The sequence below is a fragment of the Hippopotamus amphibius genome, chromosome 17 (genome assembly GCF_030028045.1).
Source record: "Hippopotamus amphibius kiboko isolate mHipAmp2 chromosome 17, mHipAmp2.hap2, whole genome shotgun sequence".
Classification (NCBI taxonomy): Eukaryota; Metazoa; Chordata; class Mammalia; order Artiodactyla; family Hippopotamidae; genus Hippopotamus; species Hippopotamus amphibius.
Genome location: NC_080202.1, coordinates 23275842 through 23289745, shown reverse-complemented (window position 1 = coordinate 23289745; position 13904 = coordinate 23275842). Strand labels below are relative to the sequence as shown.

Below are 13904 nucleotides of genomic sequence, written 5' to 3'. Positions count from 1 at the left end.
CGCCCGGTTTCACACCAGCTAGCACGCTGAAAAGTATTACATTTCAGGAATTCAACCATCTTCATACTTACAGGGATGCTCCAGACCTGCATTCCATCACTGTAGCCAATCACAATCAGCAAAGGTGGCTCATTCCCTGTGCTATGTATTTCATGAAATTCCAGATTTCTTGATGTATCTGCATTAGAATTAAGGAACAAAGGAGCAACTTAAAAAGAATGTCAATCAGCAAAAACAACTACACTTCTTTACTGTTACTGGCATAACAACTGTTTGTTTTTCAATAAAAAGTTCAGAAGTACGTGGAAGATATTTAAAGGAAAGTGAACAGGAAGCTGAAATCACAAAACAAGAAGGTTTTTTTTGTTGTTTTCTTGTTTTTTACCAGTACCTATAATTATCAGCACAAGTAAGGTTTTAAAAATCAAATTCTCTCAGGAGAGTACAAGTACCAAGTACGACCCCATCGCATACAAAGAGCAGACCACTGAACCTAACAGAGAGACAGCATTACCCAGTGGGACACTAGTTCCAGGTAAAAGATAGCACAGAAGGAGAAGTGCCCATCAGAAGCACACATCATAAGCTCTGCGGGTTCACAAGTTGTATCCGCACACTCTGAGAAATAATAGGCAGAGGATAGGGAAGAACAAGATGGGGAGAAGGGCTCTGCAAAGAGCTAGAGGTCTTGTATGAGCAGGTGGACACAAGAGTCTGAAATTTAGGGCTGTTAATATTCCTCAGTTTCCGCACCTGTAAAATGAAGGCAATCATACTCATATGTCAAAGAATTGTTTTAAGAGTTAAATGGGATAATGTAAAAAACATTTAGAATAGTATCGGGCACAAGAAGCACTATGTTGATGTTATTACTGTTGTTATAAAATCATGCTGCAGTAAAAAAAATATTTTAAAATAAAAATAAATAAAAATCAAACTCTCACTAGATACCTAGGAAATACTAACATCAGGAACAAACCACCTGTAAATGATAAACGAAAATAAAATATTTTACCAAAATTAACTGAATATAAATATGACACATAATCATGTAGAATTTCTAATATGTATAAATTTAGCAATGGAAGAAAAATTATGTTTCTCTACATACAGGAGTTAAATCCTGATATAACTGAACACACTGGGCATGTGGTCCACTATGAAAGAATTACGTAGGCATGGGTTTGGATTTATGGCAGGCCCGTCCCCCTGGGCCTCTCAGAGTTTCCCATGCCAGAGCAAACTGGCCCCAAACCATTGCCTGGCCTCTGCCCGTAGGCTGCAGGCACTGAAGTGGGTTGCACAGTGGAAAAAGAAAAAAAAAAGAAAGAAAAAGAAAAAAAATTTTTTTTTAATAATTTAAAAAAAGAGAGAGAAAGTTGTGGGGAGAATCAAATAAGATAATATACAAGAAAGCAATCTATAAACTATTAGTTCTGGCTTTGCCTACTTGGGGACATGGCATTCATTCTACAAGAAACCTAGAAAACCAGCATAAATAAAGCCAGAGAAGAGCATGCAGAAAGGAGCTAACATGGCAAGCCTAAGACTGCAATCCTGAGAAAGTCCTGCTTGTAAGATTGGCCTTTAGCTGACATCTGGGAACTTGATTGGCAAACTGTTTTCTACACTGATATGAAACTTTCTCTAAATGATAAGTGTGGCTTACTATAACTAAACAACTGTACAAAATATGGTTTATGCTGAATACCTGGTTTTCTTCTGGGAGTCTGGATTTTGGTACATACTGGTCAGAGGTTCCTACATGACCAGCATCTAATAAAAACCTTGGGCACTATCTGATCAGTCCCCAATAAATAGCACATCATTGCTGAAGAATTTAAATGCATCTTGGGCGACTCTACTGGGAAAGGGTACTTAGAAGTTTGCACCTGTTTTTTTCTGGACCTTGTTCCATGTGCCTTTTCATTTGCTGATTTGTATAAGCTTTGTATCCTTTCACTGTAATAAACTTTAGCTCTGAGTCTGACTAAAAAAAAAAAAAAAAAAGAATTATGTGTATTTTTCTAATCAACTTTTCCAATTCACATCAGTGAATATTAAGCATCTGTTATACAATAAGTATTATAAACTATATCCTTATTGAACAAAACTATTACACCTCAAAAATCACTAATCAAGCCTTCTCTTCTCAGATCATAACCTTATCTTTCAGCACGTTTGCTCAACTATTTGCTTTGCGATTCACTCTGACTTCATTAAGACCTCCAATCCACTGACGACCCTGCCTTCTCCCTATTCTTCAGGCTCCTCTTATATGCACTCTTCTCCCACCTTAAAGATCTCTGGGCAATCATGTCAGTAACTTCTGTCAATCATCTACATTCTCTTATCCCTTTTTTGTAGGATCCTTGCATGGCACCCAAAAGCAAAACCTCAATCCTAGATGAACCCAACCAGCCCACTATCCTAGTATATTCCATGGCAACTGGTACTACTATAGAAAATCACACAATGAGAGAAAAGTGGCACCACTGTAAATTATCTCCACAAACCTCAACTGAGCCCTCAAAACTGCACAACAAATTTACTCAGTTTTCTGGAACTTATTCTACAATTTCAATGACTTTCTTAGACGTTCTCCAAGCTCTGACTCCACCCAATCTCTCCTTACTCAGCAGATAATGTGTCTCATATTGCACTGGGAAACTAGAAGCTTCCTGTTGCCAAAGACCTATGTGTGTCTGTACCACCCTCTTCTCATTCCATCCTATTACACACAGTTATCTTCCCTTCTGTCTAAAGTAAATCACTCTGCTTTGCATCCCATCCTCCCCCAACCTTCTCAGGGGTCTTTTTCCAATCCTTCTTCTCCTATGTCTTCCATGCTCCTGAATATTTCCAATGAGTATTTAAACATGCTCAAGTATCTCCTATCTTTTAAAAATTTTCAAATAAATCAATTCCAGGGAATTTTAGATATAAATGACAAAGGTAAAATTAATAAAACACTAGAGGAACACTATAGAAATGCATTTTCATGATCCCAGTACAAGGAATGACTTTACAACACAACACAAAAAAACTCTTCGCATAAAAGATTGGCAAATTCTATATTAAATTTATTATATTAAAATGAAGAACATCTTTACTCATGAGCCATCCTTACTAGAAGAGTGAAAAGCCAAGCCACAGCATGGAAGAAGAGACAATTATAACCCCACAAGGATTCATCTAATACACAAAACAATTAAACATCAATATGAAAAAGATAAGTCATTAGAAAAATAGGCAGGAGACATGAAAAAACACTTCAAAAATAGGATATTCATATCAATTATCACTGAACATGAAAAGTGGCTAAATTTGATTTGTAATCAAGGAAGTGTTAATTAAAACCACAATGACAGGAGGAAGAGTCATGCCGGCAGAGCAGGAAGACGCTCTCCTCACAGCTAGGGCACCTACCAGGTGCTGGTGGAGGACCTCGGACACCTAAAAGGAAGGGAGGAATCCCCTAGCAACCAGGTAGGACAGGGCTGTGGGCGGGGGGGCGGGGAGTGGGAGGACAGGAGGAAAAGTAGAGGCAGAACAGGACAGGTCTGGGACAGGACCGGCACCCCTGAGGGGTGGCTGGGGGAGGGGAGAAGATTCCACAATGGGAGAGGCCCACCCACGGAGCAGAGATCAGGAGGGGGATGGAGAGAGACCTTTGGGAGATTGGGGGATCAGAGGGGAATGTGGATAGCCTGTCTCGTGACCACTGGGGCCCTGGAGAGCCTGCTGAGGTCCCAGGGTTAAGCCTCAGTCCTTCAGGGTCCCCTCCAGCTGACTGTGTCCGAGGGATATGGGAGTGAAGGAGAGGGGGAGGAAAAGTGGAGGCGGGAGGTGACTGGTGCCCCTGAGGGGTGGTGGGGGGAAGGAGAGGGGTTCCCACGCTCGGAGGGGCCAACCCACTTAGAGATCAGCAGGGACAGGAGAGACCTTCAGGGTATGGGGGATCAGAGGGGAACAAGGCTAGCATCTCCCCTGCTTGCTCAAGCCCCAGCAAGCCTGCTGGGGTCCCAGGCCTAACCTCAGTCAGCCCTCTGGGTCCCCCTCCGTCTGTACTGAGCCTAAGCCCCATGCCCATCTAAGCCCCACCCACCACCAAGGTCTTTTCCAGATTTTTTTGCTGTTGTGGTTCTCTTTTGCGGGGTATTGGCTCTCAGGCCAGGAGTCAAACCTGAACTCCTGTGGTGGGGCAACAAGTCCAAACCACTGGACTAACAGAGAGCCTCAGATTCCAGGGAATATTAATCGGTGTGAGATCTCCCAGAGGTCCTCATCTTGGCACCAAGACTGGGCTCTACCCACGGCTCCTCAGGCCAAACAACCAGTAAGACAGGAACACAACCCCGCCCATTAAAAAAAAAAGAGAGAGAGACAAAAAACTATGATACAGACAAAGGAACAAGCTAAAAAGCTTCAAGATCAAATAAATGAAGAGGAAATAGGCAACCTACCTGGAAAAGAATTCAGAGTAATGATAATGAAGATGATCCAAAATCTCAGAAATAAAATGGAGGCACAGATTGAGAAAATACATGAAATATTTAACAAGGACCTAAAAGAACTAAAGAACAAAAAGTGATGAACAACTCAATTACTGAAATGAAAAATATACTAGAAGGAATCAATAGCAGAATAACTGAAGCATAAGAATGAATAAGTGAGCTGGAAGAGAGAATGGTGGAAATAATTGCTGCAGAGCAGAATAAAGAAAAAAGAATGAAAAGAAATGAGGACAGTCTCAGAGACCTCTGGGACAATATTAAATGCACCAACAAACAAATTATAGGGGTCCCAAAAGCGGAGGAGAAAGAGAAAGGGTCTGAGACTATATCTGAAAAGATTATAGTCATAAACTTCCCCAACATGGGAAAGGAAATAGCCACCCAAGTCCAGGAAGTGCAGAGAGTCCCATACAGGATAAACCCTAGGAGAAACACACCAAGACACACATTAATCAAACTAATAAAAACTAAATTCAAAGAAAAAATATTAAAAGCAGTAAAGGAGGGCTTCCCTGGTGGCACAGTGGTTAAGAATCTGCCTGCCAATGCAGGGGACACGGGTTCAAGTCCTGGTCTGGGAAGATCCCACATGCCATGGAGCAACTAAAAGCCGGTGCACCACAACTACTGAGCCTGTGCTCTAGAGCCCACAAGCCACGACTACTGAGCCACTGTGCCACAACTACTGAAGCCAGTGTGCCCTAAAGCCCGCATGCCACAACTACTGAGCCACGTGCCACAACTATCAAAGCCTGCATGCTCTAGGGCCCGTGCACCAGAACTACTGAGCCCATGTGCTGCAACTACTGAAGCCTGTGCAACTAGAGCCCATGCTCCTCAACAAGAGAAGCCAGTGCACTGTGAAGCCCACATGCAGGAACTAAGACCCAATACAGTCAATAAATAAATAAATATAAATAAATAAATAAAAATAAAAAAAATACCTTCCAGCAAATTAAAGTCCAGGATCAGATGGCTTTACAGCCGAATTCTATCAAACATTTAGAGAAGAGCTAACACCTATCCTTATCAAACTCTTCCAAAAAATTGCAGAGGGAGGAACACTCCCAAACTCGTTCTACGAGGCCACTATCACCCTGATACCAAAACCACACAAAGATATCACAAAAAAAGAAAATCATAGACCAATATCACTGATGAACATAGATGCAAAAATCCTCAACAAAATTCTACCAAACAGAATCCAACAACACATTAAAAGGATCATACACCATGATCAAGTGGGATTTACCCTAGGGATGCAAGGATTCTTTAATATATGCAAATCAATCAATGTGATAGGGACCTCCCTGGTTGCGCAAGGGTTAAGAATCCTCTGGCCAATGTAGGGGACACAGGTTTGATCCCTGGTCCGGGAAGATCCCACATGCTGCTGAGCAACTAAGCACATGTGTCACAACTACTGAGCCTGCGCTCTAGAGCCAGTGAACCACAGCTACTCACCCTATGCACTGCAACTATTGAAGCCCATGCACTCTAGGGTCCACATGCGACAACTACTAAGGCTGCATGCTGCAACTACTGAAGCCTGTGTTCCTAGAGCCTGTGCTCCACAATGAGAAGGCTGCACACCACAACGAAGAGTAGCTCCTGCTCACCACAACTAAAGAAAGCCCATGCACAGCAACGAAGACCCAATGCAGCCAAAAAAAAAAAAAAAAGAAAAGAAAAATAACAATGTGATACACCATATTAACAAATTAACAAATAAAAACCATATGATTATTTCAATAGATGCAGAAAAGCTTTTGACAAAATTCAACACCCATGTATGATAAAAACTCTCCAAAAAGTGGGCATAGAGGGAACCTACCTCAACATAATAAAGGCCATATACAACAAACTCACTGCAAACGTCATTCTCAATGGTGAAAAACTGAAAGCATGTCCTCTAAGATGAGGAACAAGACAAGGATGTCCACTCTCATCACTCTTATTCAACACAGTTTTGGAAGTCCTAGCCACGGCAATCAGAGAAGAAAAAGAAATAAAAGGAATACAAACTGGAAAAGTAAAGCCATCACTGTTTGCAGATGACAGAAAATCCTAAAGATGCCACCAGAAAACTACTAGAGCTAATCAATGAATCTAGTAAAGTTGCTGGATACAAAATTAATGCACAGAAATCTCTTGCTTTCATATACACTAACAACAAAAGATCAGAAAGAGAAATTAAGGAAACAATCTCATTTACTGTTGCAACAAAAAGAATAAAATACCTAGGAATAAACCTACTAAAGGAGGCAAAAGACCTGTACTCAGAAACTATAAAGCACTGATGAAAGAAATCAAAGATTATACAAACAGATGGAGAGATATACCATGTTCTTGGATGGGAAGACTCAATATTGTGAAAATGACTATACTACCCAAAGCAATCTACAGATTCAGTGCAATCCCTATCAAATTACCAATGGCATTTTTCACAGAATTAGAACAAGGAATTTTATAATTTGTATGGAAACACAAAAGACCCCAAATAGCCAAAGCAATCTTGAGAAAGTAAAACAGAGCTGCAGGAACCAGGGTCCCAACTTCAGACTATACTACAAAGCTACAGTAATCAAGAGAGTATGGTACTGACACAAAAACAGAAATACAGATCAATGGTATAGGAGAGAAAGCCCAGAGATAAACCCACGCACCTACAGTCACCTAATCTATGACAAAAGAGGCAAGAATATACAATGAAGAGAAGACAGTCTCATCAATAAGTGGTGCTCAGAAAACTGGACAGCTACATATAAAAGAATGAAATTAGAACACTCCCTAACACCCTACACAAAAATAAACTCAAAATGGATTAAAGACCTAAATGTAAGGCCAGACACTACAAAACTCTTAAAGGAAAACATAGGAAAAACACTCTTCGACATAAATCACAGCAAGATCTTTTTTGACCCACCTCCTAGAGTAATGAAAATAAACACAAAAATAAACAAATGGGGGAACGTCCCTGGTAAGGCAGTCGTTAGGAGTCTGCCTGCCAATGCAGGTTCCAGCCCTGGTCTGGGAGGATCCCACACACTGTGGAGAAACTAAGCCCATGCACCACAGCTACTGAGCCTGTGCTCTAGAGCCTGCAAGCCACAACTACCGGGCCTGTGTGCCACAACTACGAAAGCCTGTGTTCCTAGAAGCCCATGCTCCACAACAAGAGAAGCCACCGCAATAAGCAGCCCATGCACCGCCTCCCCTTGCCACAGCTAGAGAAAGTCCACACGCAGCAATGAAGACCCAATGCAGCCAATAAGTAAATAAATTTATAATAAATAAATAAGTAAATGGGACCTAATTAAACTTAAAAGCTTTTGGACAGTAAAGGAAACCATAAACAACACGAAAAGACAACCCTCAGAATGGGATAAAATATTTGCAAACAAAGCAACAGACAAAGGATTAATCTCCAAAATATACAAACAGCTCATGCAGCCCAATATCAGAAAAAACAAACAACCCAATCAAAAAATGGGCAGAAGACCTAAAGAGACACTTCTCCAAAGAAGACATACAGATAAGCAAGAGGCACGTGAAAAGATGCTCAACATCACTAATCATTAGAGAAATGCAAATCAAAACTACAATGAGATATCACCTCACACCGGTCAGAATGGCCATCATCAAAAAACCTACAAACAATAAATGCTGGAGAGGGTGTAGAGAAAAGGGAACTCTCCTGCACTGTTGGTGGGAATGTACATTGATACAGCCACTATGGAGAACACTATGGAAGTTCCTTAAAAAACTAAAAATAGACTACCATATGACCCAGCAATCCCCTCTGGGCATATACCCTGAGAAAACCATAATTTAAAAAGACACATGTACCCCCAAGGTTCACTGCAGCACTATTTACAATAGCCAGGACGTGGAAACAACCTAAATGTCCACCAACAGATGAATGGATAAAGAAGATGTGGTACATATATACAAAGGAATATTACTCAGCCATAAAAAGGAATGAAATTGGGTCATTTGTAGAGATGTGGATGGACTTAGAGTCTGTCATACAGAATGAAGTAAGTTAGAGAAAAACAAAGATCCTATATATACGCATATATGTGGAATCTAGAGAAATGGTACAGATGAACCTATTTTCAGGGCAGGAATAGAGACACAGACATAGAGAACGGACATGTGGACACGGGGTTGGGGGGAAGGGGAGGGTGGGAGAAATTGGGAGATTAGAATTGACATACATACACTACCATGTGTAAAACAGATAGCTAGTGGGAACCTGATATATGGCACAAGGAGCTCAGCCTGGTGCTCTGTGATGACCTAGATGGGTGGGACAGTGAGGGGGAGTGGAAGGGACATCCAAGAGGGAGGAGAGATATGTATACATATAGCTGATTCACTTCATTGTACAGCAGAAACTAACACAACATTGTAAAGCAACTATACTGCAATTAAAAAAAAAAAAAAAAAAACACCACAATGACAAAACCAAGTGTTGGCAGGATATGGAGTAAAGAGACAGCTTATTTATTGCTAGTAAATATAAATCAGTACAACCACTTTGGAAAACAGTTTGACAATATAAACTCAAGTTGAAGATACCATGCCCTTTGACCAAGTAGTTCCACTCTAGGCATATACTCATTAGAAGCCTCAGCACATAAACACCAAGAGACAAGAATACTCACAGCAGCATTACTGTAAAGACCCAAAAGCTGGAATCATTCCAAATGTCCACCGAGAAGAGAATGGACAAGCACAGTGGTACACGAATACAATGGAAGATTTTTCAGCACAGAAAAAAATGACCTACTACCACATACCGTAACAGGGATGAACCTCACAGACATAATAAGCAAAAGCAGCCAGGCACAAAAGCCTATGTACTGAATGATTCTGTTTATATGAAATTCAAAATCACTAGGCAACCAGGCAGCAACATTCTATTTCTTACCCTAAGTGATGGCTACACAGGTGTTAGATTTGTAAAAATTCATTCATTGACCCACACTCTTCTGTTATTTACCACAATATATTTGCACAATAAATAAGGTTTTTTTAACAATCATAAAGCAGTAATATCCTTCTCCCTTTATTTGACTTCATCGTTTCCTCTCCTCCTAGAAGCTAAAGTTCCTGTCTGTTTATAACTGTCATCTGTTTTTCATCTCTCATTCACCCCAGATCCATTTGGGAATGTGTTTCTGTCCCTAACACTCCTCCCAAGTGGCTTTTGCTATGGTCACCAACAATCTCCAAGTTGTTGAATTCAATATATGTTTTCAAGCACATCTTGTTTTTATTTATTTATTTATTTTTTGGCACACGGGCTTAGTTGCTCCGCGGCATGTGGGATCTTCCTGGAGCTGGGATCGAACCCATGACCTCTGCATTGGCAGGCGGATTCTTAACCACTGCGCCACCTAGGAAGCCCCAAGCACATCTTGTTAAGATTATTCAGCAGCTATAACCAATGCCCACCATTTTCTCTGCTGGCTCATCCTTTTCTAACTGCTCTTTATTGGAGTTACTCAAAGCGAATTCCTAAACTCCCTTTTCTTCTCACAGTATACTCTCCCTAAGTGATCTCATTCCAACCATTGCTTCCGTCAGTATCTGCTAGTGATTTCCTCAGCGTGGATTTTTGGATGTCTCAACAGAAGATTAAATTCCACTCAAAGATCAGGATTTCCTCCCCAAACCTGATCTTCCAGAGTTCCCTCTTTTGGTGGCTATCATGATTATCTAATCAGATAGCAAAGTCAGGAACCTTCTTCCTTCCCTCTAGCAATAAATCTACGACCAAGCTTCCTAAACAGCTCTCTTGTTAAACCACCACCACCCCCGTCTACAGCATCTTTTGCAAAAGCCTGAGTGGCTTCCTGTCTCCACCACTGCCCACCAAACTCCATATTATAGTCAGAGTGCTCTTTTTTTCTTTTAATGTTTTTTTTAATTTATTATTTTCTTCCATTTATTTTGGATATAATTTGTTCTCTTCTAGCTTCTTTTTTAATTAATTAATTTATTTATTTTACTTATTGGCTGTGTGGGGTCTTCATTGCTACCCGCGGGCTTCCTCTAGCTGCGGTGAGCGGGGGTTACTCTTCGTTGTGGCATGTGGGCTTCTCAGGGCGGTGGCTTCTCTTGTTGTAGAGCAAGGGCTTTAGGTGCACAGGCTTCAGTAGTTGTGGCGCTCAGGCTTAGCTGCTCCATAGCATGTGGAATCTTCCCAGACCAGGGCTCAAACCCGTGTCGCCTACATTGGCAGGCGGATTCTTAACCACTGTGCCACCAGGGAAGGCCCAGAGTGCTCTTTTTAAAATACAAACAATGGAGAATTCCCTGGCAGTCCAGTGGTTAGGACTCCACACTCTTGCTGCCAAGGGCCCAGGGGAACTAAAACCTCATAAACCTCAGAGTGCAGCCAAAACAAACAAACAAACAACAACAAATGAAACAAATAATGGCATACCTCCTCACCTCTATCCTCTACATTAGTGACTTCCACTTGCTCAAATACAAAGAACAAAATCTTGAACATAGCTTATAATCAGTAACTTTTTAATGCTGATTTTCCTGTGACAGGAATTTGCTAGCATAAAATTAATCGCACATGATTCTATATCCAGCAAAATTCAGAATCATAAACTTATTTAACCTAGAGCATAATTAATTCTCTTTATACCTCACATTTACATGTTCTTTTATATTTTCCATGTGCTTTGTATATATATCAGCTAATCTGATGCACAAAAACCCTGTTTCATATGCAGAGCAGGAGCCAGTTTCATTTTATCACTGACAACAACAAGTTAGGGGAATTCCCTGGTGGTACAGTGGTTAGGACTCCGTGCTCTCACTGCTGAGGGCCTGGGTTCAGTGCCTCGTCAGGGAACTAACATCCCACAAGCTGTGCAGCATGGCCAGAAAGGAAAAAAAAATTTTTTTCTTTTTAAAAAGAACAAGTTAGGTATAAAGCTTAAGAGAAATCTCAGGACCCTTGACACTCAATCCAGTCATCTTTCTACTACAGCTACCACCTTGATCACAGGTTGTTACTTTTAGAAGAGCTCAAATGCCACATATAAAACCCTGAGGTCATCATACGAACAAAATCTCCTTTCTCTTATTTTAGGCTCTGCTTAGTCACTTGTGCTATTTTTCTTTCTCTGGATAGCGGTAGAGCAGACTTCATTACTTCTGAATGAAGCTCTTAATTTTGTAAAAATTTTAGGTTATTCTTCAGAACTGTTATAGCTTTAAGTAATCCTTATTCTTTGACTTTATATCTTCTATCACACCATCTCTGGTTATTCTATCTATAACTACTTTTTACCTTTTTCACTGGTTTCTTTTTTATTTCTCCCCTAAATATGGAGTTGAGTCTTTCCAATAAAGACATCTAGCATTCCTTTGTGGTTTCAGCTAACTACAATGTTCTCCTTCGATTCACCCATCTTTCAAAAACACATCTATCTTCATTGAGAACACACTTGTGGTTGCCAAGGGCGAGGCAGAGGGCAAGGGAAGGATTGGGTTTTGGGAATAGCAGGTGGAAACTATTATATATAGGATGCATAAACAACAAGGTCCTACTGTTTAGCACAGGGAACTATATTCAATATCCTGTGATAAACCGTAACGGAAAAGAATATGAAAAAGAATGTATATATTATGTATAATTGAATCACTCTGCTGTACAGAAATTAACACAACATTGTAAATCAACTATACTTCAATAAATTTTTTTTAAAAAGGTCTATCTCATCTGTGAAACTCCCCCATTACCACACTCAATACACTGTCCCTCCTTAGAAAAATGTTTGCATTTGAGAGGGACAGAGGGGAATACTGGGTTTTCCGCTTACCTCAAAAAGCGAGGTGTAAAGTGAAATTAAATCTTTCCTCCCAAACCAGCTTCTTCTGTATGCCACATGCATACTGACAGCAGCAACATTCTACCAACACCCAGTCTAAAAACTAGAAAGTCATTTTTATAGATGCTAATAGGTGAAAAAGGATTAAGGTAGAAAAGGACATTTCAGCCACCTGTGCAAAGATCCCAAGGCATAAAAAGTTCTCTGCCTTTAATAACCTGAAAGGCAAATGGGGTTGAAGCATAGCTTTTGAGGAGACATAGTTAGATGGGAAAAGGATTCAGAGTTTGAGGCATTTCTGGGACATCTAAGTGAAGATGTCTAGGAGGTAGCTTAAATGGGGACCCAGGCACACTAGAGCAACAGAGGCTTACAGCAGTTACTATCTTTTCATACCTCACATACTTCCTACTCTATGCCTCCCCCCTTTTTCTGGTAATTAACCTTATGCCACCACCACACACACCCCCGCCCCCCACCACCATTAAGCACAGGGACAGGCACATAACCAGCTGAGCCAACTCTAGTACCACATCCTTGGCCTCTACAACTATTCCCATACCTGAAAGGTAACCCAGACTGAGCATGCTCAATTGCCCAATGAACTCTTTCTCCTCTTTGATCATAATGGTACAAACAGAGAGCTTTGAGCAATCACTGCTTCAACCTCGACAGAGAAGTCAAAGAAGAGAAGCAAGCATTCAGAGAGAAGTAGTGAGAAGTGAAAGACTCCAGGTATCAAGCCACTACGCTTCCCAGCTAGCGGAGTAGGTTTAAAAAAAATCCCCTATGGAAAACAGCATAGCAGTTCCTCAAAAAATTAAAAAGAACATATGAGCCAACAATTCCACTTATGGGTATCACTCAAAAAGAATTGAAAGCAGGGACTCAAAGAGATGTTTATACATGCATGTTAATAGCAGCATGATACGTAAAGCCAAAAGGGGGAACCAACCCAAATGACCATGCATGAAGAGATGAAATGTGGTAGATACACACAATGGACTATCACACAGCCTTAAGAAGAAAAGAAATTCTGCCATGTGCTACAACGTGAACGAATCTTGAGGACATTATGCTAAGTGAAATGAGCCAGTCACATAGAGACAAATACTGTATGATACCACTTATGAGGTATCAAGTATCTCGAATTCATAGAGACATAAAGTAGAATGGTGGTTGCCCAGAACTAGTGGGAAGGAGAGAATGTAGAGTTGTTATTTAATGGGTATAGAGTTTCAGTTTTACAAGATGAAAAGAGTTCTGGAGACTGGCTGCATAACATTGTGAATGTACTTAACACTACTGATCAGTACACTCAAAAATGGTTAAGACTGTAAATTCTATGCTAAGTGCATTTTACCACAATTAAAAATTTTTTTATATTCCCTGAAACCAATCACTTGCAACTAAGAAAAAAAAATCGTGGGACTTCCCTGGTGGTCCAGTGAGTAAGACTCCATGCTCCCAATGCAGGGAGCCCAGGTTTGATCCCTGGTCAGGGAACTAGATCCCACACGCATGC

At 40.7% G+C, this 13904-nt stretch overlaps 1 protein-coding gene and 1 non-coding gene across 10 annotated transcripts in view; one reads left to right on the top strand and one right to left on the bottom strand.

The window, feature by feature from the left end:
• The window catches only part of BCAS3 (BCAS3 microtubule associated cell migration factor), a 546169-nt gene that overhangs the window by 517843 nt on the left and 14422 nt on the right, over nucleotides 1–13904 (bottom strand). For all 9 annotated transcript variants that reach the window (XM_057713964.1, XM_057713962.1, XM_057713969.1 and 6 more), the window contains exon 5: nucleotides 72–178. In XM_057713964.1, the coding sequence (XP_057569947.1) occupies nucleotides 72–178 (107 nt within the window). The remainder of the gene's footprint in view (nucleotides 1–71; nucleotides 179–13904) is intronic.
• Nucleotides 1177–1308, top strand: LOC130841105 (small nucleolar RNA SNORA42/SNORA80 family). Its single transcript, XR_009050146.1, has one exon. It is a non-coding gene; the product is annotated as a small nucleolar RNA SNORA42/SNORA80 family (small nucleolar RNA).